Source organism: Limanda limanda, chromosome 6 (assembly GCF_963576545.1).
Source record: "Limanda limanda chromosome 6, fLimLim1.1, whole genome shotgun sequence".
NCBI classification, from domain to species: Eukaryota; Metazoa; Chordata; class Actinopteri; order Pleuronectiformes; family Pleuronectidae; genus Limanda; species Limanda limanda.
In genome coordinates this window covers 16557854-16566915 of record NC_083641.1, presented here as the reverse complement: position 1 = coordinate 16566915, position 9062 = coordinate 16557854, and the positions used below count along the sequence as shown (strand labels likewise).

The 9062-nt window shown below is 42.4% G+C and overlaps 1 protein-coding gene across 2 annotated transcripts in view; it reads right to left on the bottom strand.

The window, feature by feature from the left end:
• Nucleotides 1–74: 74 nt before the first annotated feature.
• The window catches only part of mcamb (melanoma cell adhesion molecule b), a 33440-nt gene continuing 24452 nt past the window's right edge, over nucleotides 75–9062 (bottom strand). Inside the window, exons 4-17 of one of the 2 annotated variants that reach the window (XM_061072718.1) lie at nucleotides 8357–8427; nucleotides 8167–8254; nucleotides 7870–8049; nucleotides 6986–7113; nucleotides 6625–6754; nucleotides 6404–6519; nucleotides 5630–5771; nucleotides 5279–5406; nucleotides 4618–4756; nucleotides 4261–4320; nucleotides 2746–2778; nucleotides 2195–2318; nucleotides 1847–1958; nucleotides 75–1738 (exon numbers count right to left, since the gene is read on the bottom strand). In XM_061072718.1, coding sequence (XP_060928701.1) covers nucleotides 1847–1958; nucleotides 2195–2318; nucleotides 2746–2778; nucleotides 4261–4320; nucleotides 4618–4756; nucleotides 5279–5406; nucleotides 5630–5771; nucleotides 6404–6519; nucleotides 6625–6754; nucleotides 6986–7113; nucleotides 7870–8049; nucleotides 8167–8254; nucleotides 8357–8427 — 1451 coding nt within the window. In that variant the 3' untranslated portion in view covers nucleotides 75–1738. The remainder of the gene's footprint in view (nucleotides 1739–1846; nucleotides 1959–2194; nucleotides 2319–2745; nucleotides 2779–4260; nucleotides 4321–4617; nucleotides 4757–5278; nucleotides 5407–5629; nucleotides 5772–6403; nucleotides 6520–6624; nucleotides 6755–6985; nucleotides 7114–7869; nucleotides 8050–8166; nucleotides 8255–8356; nucleotides 8428–9062) is intronic. The other variant, XM_061072719.1, reaches the window with a different exon arrangement.

Here is a 9062-nt window from a genome sequence, read left to right as displayed (position 1 = left end):
AAAAAAAAACCAAATACATCTGTCTGAGAAGAAAAATATAATTTTCACTCAAACAGACACTTTCTCATTTCCTCTTTCAATTAACAGTCAATCTTTATTTGGTATAATTCTCAAAAACTACAAACAGTGGCTTTGTTGGTGAATTGGTTTGAATGCCATCGATGACATTGACTTAAACTCTGAGGCATTAAAAGGCATTTAACAGATTTCATAAATCCACATCAATTTGACAGTGGTAGTTCTTAAAACAATAAAAACAGCAGGAACAGAAAACAGACCCACAGGGAAGAGGAAGGGAGAGTTAGTGGGCTGCACGGAGCAGCTTGATTGGTTGCTCGTCCAAATTGATTTGCATATCTGGAGTCACAGTTCCCCCTCCTCAGTAGTCACACATGTTATATTGTCACAACATGAAAATACACATACACAGAACGTGTGTTGATTTCACGCGTCTCACGTCTGAGGTGGAATCCGTCTGTTTCTCTCTGATCCAACAGATTGTTTCATGTTTCAGTCAACACATGAATTCATTCATTCATTAAACAGAAATGTGTCTTTTTCTGATAACGAGGTCGACTTCATGCCGTGAACCATATTTATCATGGACCGATAATCCTCATCCTTCCTCTTCCCCTAATTCTCATTCACATTAAAACAAGACGGCGGTTTCACATTAGAGAAACACAACACACCACTGCATGGAGGATAAAAACAAAAACAAATCAGTGCACTGAACATTAAAAGTGAACGTAACTAAATAGATAATGTTTCAAAAACACACGTAAGATACAAAACTAGATTGTGAAGGAAAGAAACGACCAAGAAACCAGAACCAGAAATAATGTTAATCCTTAATAGTCAAATCCTGAACAGATTATTCACCCGTCTTTTAAAAAATATTCTCATTAGTATACACAAAGTGTGAGGCGTACAGACAGGAGCGTAAAATGTAGATGGAGAAAAATCTGATGTGAACGATGTGGGAGTAAATTACCTCAATTTTGATTTCAGAGCTAAAAGGCAACATTATTGAGAAAGGCTGGAGATCGTTTAGTGAGGGAAACATCTCCCATAAACTTCAGTGTGCAGACTTGAGCAGAACAGAAAACGTTAAAAAAAAGAAAATACAAACAGGAAGACTACTACTTTCCAAACTCTCCCTGCTCTGTGTCAGGAGCACCAGAACGACATAAAACACTACCTGGTCATCTATTTTTGGTTGTTGTTTTTTTTTCTATTGTTATTTTAAATAAAGAAATATATACACAGATTATAATATATACACTTTTGATAAAGAGGCGTGTCAAGCTGCTCTGCAGTGATTGCTTTGCCTGAGTCGACGCTCAGTCACATATAAAAACAGTCCCTGGTCAACTTTGTGCTCTATATGTTTGTTCTACGGATGATCAGCATTTTACACGGCTCGTGCAAACGAGAGCTACGGTCTAAGGTCCGTCCTTTCGTTTGGAGGCAGAAGATTTATTCGCAGGATGTGTCGCTAAAGCTCGAGGTGCATTCCAGGAGAAATGTGCGTGGATTGTGACGGAACAGGAAGCAGAAGTTGCAGCTCAAATCAACTGTCGTCCATTGGGATATTAACTGACGGACGACTGATCTGATAAGGAGATCTGGTGGAAACTTGAAGGCATCAGCAGGTACGAGCCTGAGAGGGAAGAGCAGGAGCAGCAGCTGAAATCACCTCCTCACTTCTGCACGTCCAGGGGCTCACCAGCCTTTACTGCAGAAACAAACACAGGGGAGGGGTGGAGGGTGTTCAATTTAAAAAGGGAATGGTGTGTTCAGAAACAAGTTCATCTTTGGCCTGAGCTCAATCCCTTTAACGTACCTAGTCGCTGGGAGATAGTTTTTCTCCGTTGACCCCGAGGAGAATGGCTTCCTCTGTGTTGTCACTTTTCATCTCCACCACGATGTTGTCTTTGCTGGATTTCTCTTTGGTGCTGTTAAAAAACAAACAAACAGACAAAATCATAAACCCATTGACAAAGGTAATAAAACCACTGAGGGGGATGTTGCTACATTTTGGAAACACATCATGCATTATCTCAGTGGCCTGTACAAGTGGTAATAAGATGATATGAGGTGGCTCTGAAGAGTAGGTAAAACAGAAGATTAAAAACTGATCCTATTCTAAAACACATTTTAATTTAAAGCGCAAACTTTCTCTTGCACTCACAGGTCTTGTTTTCCTGATCGACCGCAGATTTTGCCCTTTTTGTAGAAGAAGTAGAGCACACTCCCCAAGAGGGCAAGCAGCAGGACGCAGATAATGATGACTGGAATGACCACACCATTGCCCTCTGGTGGAGAAAGAACACAAGAACAACCACAGGGTCACTGACTGTAACAGGAGTGAGATGACGGGGTCGGATACAGGAGGATCCCGTTTGGCAGGTGATGCAGCATTCCACAGTGCGTCGCAGCAGGAGATGGCCTTTTACAGAGTGTCTAAAAAGAGTGCAGCACATAGCATCATTCAGGTGACCTAAACCTGGCAACCTAAAGAAAGGAAAGTGCAGGAGGAGTGTAGGAGGAGACCTGGGTGCTCTTATAACAGCATGACAACATGCACAGGAGGAGGTGGAGATGAACAACTCAGTGATGGTTGGATGTGTTGTTCATCGGAAGACAGAAAGGGGGAGGGTCAGATGAGAGAAAGGTGCTGTGGAGGAGAAGAAGATGGAAGCTTTTTTGCGTTGGACATCGAGAGGTGCGGATCATACAAACCTTTCTTTATCTGGATATCTGTTGCTCCTTTAACTGAGAAAAACCACAAAAACAAACTTATCAGAGGGCGGCTGGATGTGATATTGAGCATATATCTGCAGGCCAACAGTACACACACACAAACACACACACACACACATCCCTGTGATTCTAAGTCAGTGAGGACACTTGTTTGGCCTAATTCAATCCAAAGCCCCTTACAACTGAATATATCACCCTAAATCAGGGGCGCTTGAACCTTTCACCTATTTATCCACCTACATCTACCCACACATAGTCCCCTACAGTCACATTACCAGGGGGACATTCTGGGTCAGAAACACATTAGTGACTCCGCCTCAGCCAGCCTAACCCTAACCTACAGACCCTAACCCTTACCCTAACCCAACACTTACACCAGCCTAACCCCACAGCCCTTACCCCAATTCCAACCCTAACCCCAAACTAAACACTTACCCAAACCCTTAACCCTACAATAAAATCTTAATCCTCAAACATGCATTTGGAAAAGTGAGGACCTGCTAATATCCCACTTTCCCAAAAGGTCCTCACTTTGTAACTTCTATGCTAAGGTCCTCACAAAGATACAAAAACAAGTGCACACATACACACACATTCGTCAGAGGTCAGAACTCAGCACAACAGATGTTTCATTTGATCTTATCTCATCTTATTTGTCATCCGAAGCTAAACATCGACTGTGGTCAGTAGCCCAGCAGTCATATGCCCCGAGCAGAGAGCATCTCTGTTTAATCTCATGTAACTGGTGCTTTGCAAGAAACAACAACACAGAGCAGTTTTTCTCTGAGGGGCTGGATATTTCCTGGCATGACTTACAAGAGAGAGGGGACGGAGAGGGAGAGGGAGAGAGAGAGAGAGAGAGTGAGAGCACAAGGCAGCAGCAGTAATGGGAGTCAGGAGACTCTCTTTGAGTGCATTTAAAGCATCAGCTGCTTTCTAGAGTCACATTGATCTCGTGTGTGTTTGCGGTTGTGTGCTGTGTATGTATCTGCACGTCCTAAAATACCCATTACTCATAACGTTCCTCTTTGGAGATGGTAAACCATGTCAGTAATTTCAAAATCAATTTGGTAGAAACCTCCTGTTATACAGCAAAGTTTGCCTTTCGCACATTTTTTAATTCATATGTAATAATCACGTATTTATAAGTCAAATAAGTCAAATAATGTAATAACTACAAGAAAAAAATGTAGGGGCGGTGCCAACAAATAAGCCAATAGAGCTAAGTTAAAAACCTGAGTCTGTGTGACTCTCTGAGGAATATTTCATGATTCTTGATGAACGTTTAGGGGATTGATATGTATGAGTGTGTGCAGATCTAAATAAAAATCTGAATCTACTGAATTAAAATTTTACATTGTGGGAACGTTGTTCCACTGAATGATATTTTAGTATTAAGTCGGATTTTAGTGGATCTTATCTTTTTTTAAACTCCTTGTAGGAGATTTTTTGCTTTCTTTAAACGGGGCAGTACAGACTTGACTGTGGTCTTACCTGTGGTAGAGGAAATAGTAGTGCTAGTGGTGTTGGTGGCTTGTGTGGTCGTGTGTATAGCTGAAAACAGGTAGAGGCACAGAGGGGAGGACACTCATGGTTAACACACAGGGGGAGGAAGGGGGAGACTTTGACACATACACAGCTTCATGACACAACATGGACAACAACGCTGGTTAAAAACGACAACACGGCAACACGTTCCAGCGTGTGGCAGAGACGGACACCTTCAGACAAAGTCAAAATAAAACAAATAATTGACAAGAGGCTGGAAGGGGGGGGGGGGCAAGAGAAAGAAACCTACACACATATAAACACAAAGGAGAGCGACAGGAAGGGCGAGCAGCGGGGACTCACTGGTTTTGATGTGGAAGGCCACCGTGTCGGTGCCGTGCTCGTTGAAGGCGTTGCAGACAGCGGTGACGTCAGAGGTGACCTTGAAACTGACCTCACTCTGAACGCCCTCCCCCGTCAGCTTGGATTTTGAATCGTGCACCTGGCACAAAAACACACAGGTGAGTCAGGAGGGGGGGTTCCAGAGCATAAGGTGCAGCACTGACACGTCCTTTCACCGACTGAAGATGCTGCACCGCACCGCTCTGTTCTCAGGGCCAGTCAGGGGTTTATTTTGACACAGTTAAAATAATCCGGTGAGTTTTGTCAAAATCAGGTCAGTTGAAGTTGTTGAAGAGATCTCACACATCAGGACTAAGCCTGAGAGCCAGGCTGACGGCTCTGGAAGGCTTTACCTGGACATGAGATGAATGCTAATATTTTTATTCTCACAGTTGAGCTGAGGTTTAGCATATTTCATGTTCAGCACTTTATTTTAGCATGTTACATGGACCATATCTGTGTAGTGCTTTTCTATTCTAAAGAATAAAAGCTTTAACTGCAAAAGTGACCGTTGATGGTGACCTGAATGACTTGTTGGATTCGTCAGAACTGCAGAGTGTGAGCACACATTAGACAAAAATGCATTTGTGAATACACAATGTGAAGCTTCCCTCTGCTGTACCTTTCCATCAGAGGTTGTCCAGTTGACGATGGGAGCTGGGAAACCTCTGACGCTGCAGCTGAGATGGACCGACGTCTCAACGCTCTCTTCAATCTCTGTGTTGTCTGGCCTCTCGATCTCTGGTGGGCCTGCAGAGAGAGGAGCGGGAGGTCACCTCAAACGTTTTCCCATGACCGATATAACTACTGCTGCAAACCCACAAACACAACTACCCTACATATCGGATGCCATACAACTATACGTCTCTTTAAGTACTTATACACTGACGGAAAATAAACTGAAAATACTCAGAAATGCAGAAAAAAACTTAAAACTCACAAAAAAACCGACACTGTCTGTGATCAGACTCACCTTTGACATTAACTTGAAGTGTGCCGCTCGTCTCCATTCCGTCGATATCAGGAACAGTCACCACACACACATACGTCCCTGTTGTGTCGAATGTAGCGTTCCTTAGGGTCAAGGTGTGACCCTTAAATATCTCCTTTCCATTCTACACACACACCGGGGCAGAAACAGGAGCATTTATCACATGTGCAAACGAAACACACAATATCCACTTAACTTGTTTTCTTTGTATTATCCATATCTATAAAGTAACTAAGTAATGTAATGATTGAAGTCGGTAACTATTATCAAAAAGTACATCATATGCCTCTGAACTGTCATGGATCAGAGGTGTAAAGTAGCAGAAAATTAAAGTACTTAAAAACTCTATTTATTGTAAGTACAGTGCTTGATGTCCGATACAGTAGCTGAGGCCATGAACTACAAGTGAGAACTTCTGGATAGATTTCCACTAAAATTGTTGGAAGATTAGACTTGGCCCCAGAAAGAAATCATTCAATTTTGAATGTGCGGATCCACACAAAAGGCTTATCCCTCTCTTTGACAGCAAGAGGAAGGACGTTTTTTGAAATTTTCCCCAATTTCTCACGAAAAATAAACCATGGTTAATGAAAAAAAATCAGGCATAGTTAGGTATCTGATATCTATGAGTGTGAGATTTGGTGTGGCTTCATTGAGCACTGTCGGGAGTTGTTAAAGATACAAAGCTTGTCAGGGTCCAAAGCACAAACTGAGTACACACTACACTGTAAGACAACGCGCGTGTGTGTGTGTCACCTTAAACCAGGCAGTGCTTGTCGGGAGAGACGAGAGGGCGTTGCAGGTGGCTGTCAGCCCCTTTCCAAGGGCTACCACCGCAATGTCTTCAGGTATCACCACAGCAGGGTCGAGAACTACACACGCATCAAAAAGAAACAAGAGACAGAACAAATCATTCAAACTGGGCTCAATGCAGACTGCTGATTAACTTATTTGTTGTCATGGTGCAGGCTCCTCACAGTTCACCACCACAGTGGTATTTGCAGAGATCTCTTCACCGGTTTCCAGGTCTAGAGAATTGCAATTATAAACTCCATTGTTCCGACGGGTCACGTTTTTTAGCACCTTGGACTCTTCAATGGGGTCGCCCTGCAAAAAGCCATTGTAATCTCATCAACACATAAACAAAGCATTTAACTCAACAAGAGGTCCTTAAAGGGCGTCCACCCACTGCAGAAGATGATACCATACAATCAAAACCTCCAGAACAGCTACTAATGGATCCTGTGATGAAACACAAAGTGGGACTAGACTGCAGCACGCTGCTTCCTTTGGCGCATGAAGCACGAGCAGAAAAATTTGTTGTTATTGTGTTCTTACCCGTTCATCGGTGATTGTAAATGATGAAGCACTATTCCCGTTGTCATGGCAGTGAAACTCTATTGAGTCCCCTTCCTTGATTTTGCCCTTTGGTGACTCCACCCACAAACTTACGGCTGTGGCTGGGTCTGAAACAGAGAGAGAGAGGAATTCAACGTCAGAGCACAAACAGCAGTTAATGAAACGAGAAAATGATTTCAACAAGAGGGAATCTCAAGCTGCAGTTTCCTTCAGCAAACACATGTAGGACACCAGATAGTTCGAGTCAGTGGACAGAGGGATGGAGAGGGACGTCCTGAACCTGAACATTCAGGTCATAGTGAAACCTTTGCTGACAGGTGAAAAAAGTAACCGTCAACTATCAGAAAACGTAAGAGATTTACTCCAAGAGGTGTATTGAGTTTTATTTGGGCTAACCCTTATCCCCTGCCGTAACCCGTCAGTGGGAGTCATTTATAAGCCCCTCCAATATAAAATATCCATTAAAGGCGTCTAAATCAGGTAATTTATTTTAGTTTTAGAAGTTCTGACAGATCTGAAGCACTTGCATTTCATCCATACCTGAGATAAAATGCAAGATAATTGGAATTTGTGAATAACACCAATTCTTCTTTAAACACTTGTGCATGTCCCTTTTTAATGAATTGGTTAATTAAATATGTTTTCAAATTATGCCTGATGTTCCCACTCTCAATCACACCTACAAAGTTCTGACTGGTCAGATATTTGTACATTTTGTTACTTCATTACTTCCAGTTAAGGGAAACATTGGTGTTGTAACAATCAATAATATTTCATTACTTAGTAAACTTTAAAATAAATGAAACATACACATTGAAAATAACATTTGAATAATGCATGTTAGTTCAGAGTGTGAAACTCACAGTGTACAGTGATGTTGATTCGGTTTGTTTCTGTCATCCTAGTCTCTCCAGGAACAAAGTAGTTGACCTCGCAGTAGAACTCCGCGTCCTTGTCCTCCTTCGTCACCTGCAGGCTCAGCTCACTCTTCACTGAGAACAGACCACTGGACTCAGTGGTGGTGCTGGATATCACTTTCACTTCTGGAGGACAAAACCATTTGTTAAGCACATGAGATGAGGAGAAAGAGGGAAATACAGGAAGATACATGAAGCACAGTCAAAGGAGAGAAATGCATCACTCATGTTGATCTGTCTCACCATCCGGAACATTGTGCAGTGGAGTGTTGTCTCTGTACCAAGTGACGTTCGGCTTGGGGAAGCCGTTTTTGACATCACAGACCCCAATCTGTGGGAGAGGAGAGGAGACAGAGTCAGAGAAAAACACACTCAGAGAAGGAAACAGTCATTTCACAATGAATACACTCGTCACAATGTGAAGCTTGTTTACCTTGGACAGGCCGGTTTCGCTGACTGAGATCCCTGTTCGAACAGCATCTATCGTGGGAAACTTTGGTGTTTCTGCACAGGAATTAAAAAGCAATTAAAAGCACAGGATTTAACAACAAAAACTGCAAAAAGGTTTGTGTGCTCTAATCGTTTTGAAACACTTTCACACTGTTTTAACATCTTAAATTTTTCAGCTGAAGTGGAAGGAGACTGATGGAGAGACGGACAAGAAGCTAAAAACTGCTGAAGTGAAACAACTTGATGTTAGTTTAAGAAAGAAAAATCAAACAGGGTAGAGTGGGATTATCTTTTTTTTACTTTAGGGAAATTTGGTTTTGGGGTTTCATGGGTCAGGTTATTATATGCTTCTCCTCAGGCTTTGGTCAGGACAAATGGCACCAATTCTGAATATTTTCAGTTACATCGTTCTACAAGGCAGGGTTGCCCTTTAAGTCCGCTCTTATTTGCCATTGTGATGGAGCCTCTAGCAATTGCTCTGCGGTCTCATCCTGATATATGTGGTATGGCCAGAAATGGAGTAGAGCTGAAGGTGGCGCTGTACGCGGATGATCTTTTGTTGTTTTTGTCTCATCTGTCACGTTCTATTCCTGCAGCCCTCTCAGTCCTAGACGAATTTAGTAGATTCTCAGGATATAAGCTTAATCTGGGCAAAAGTGAAATGTTTACTGTTAATGGAGAGGTTAATG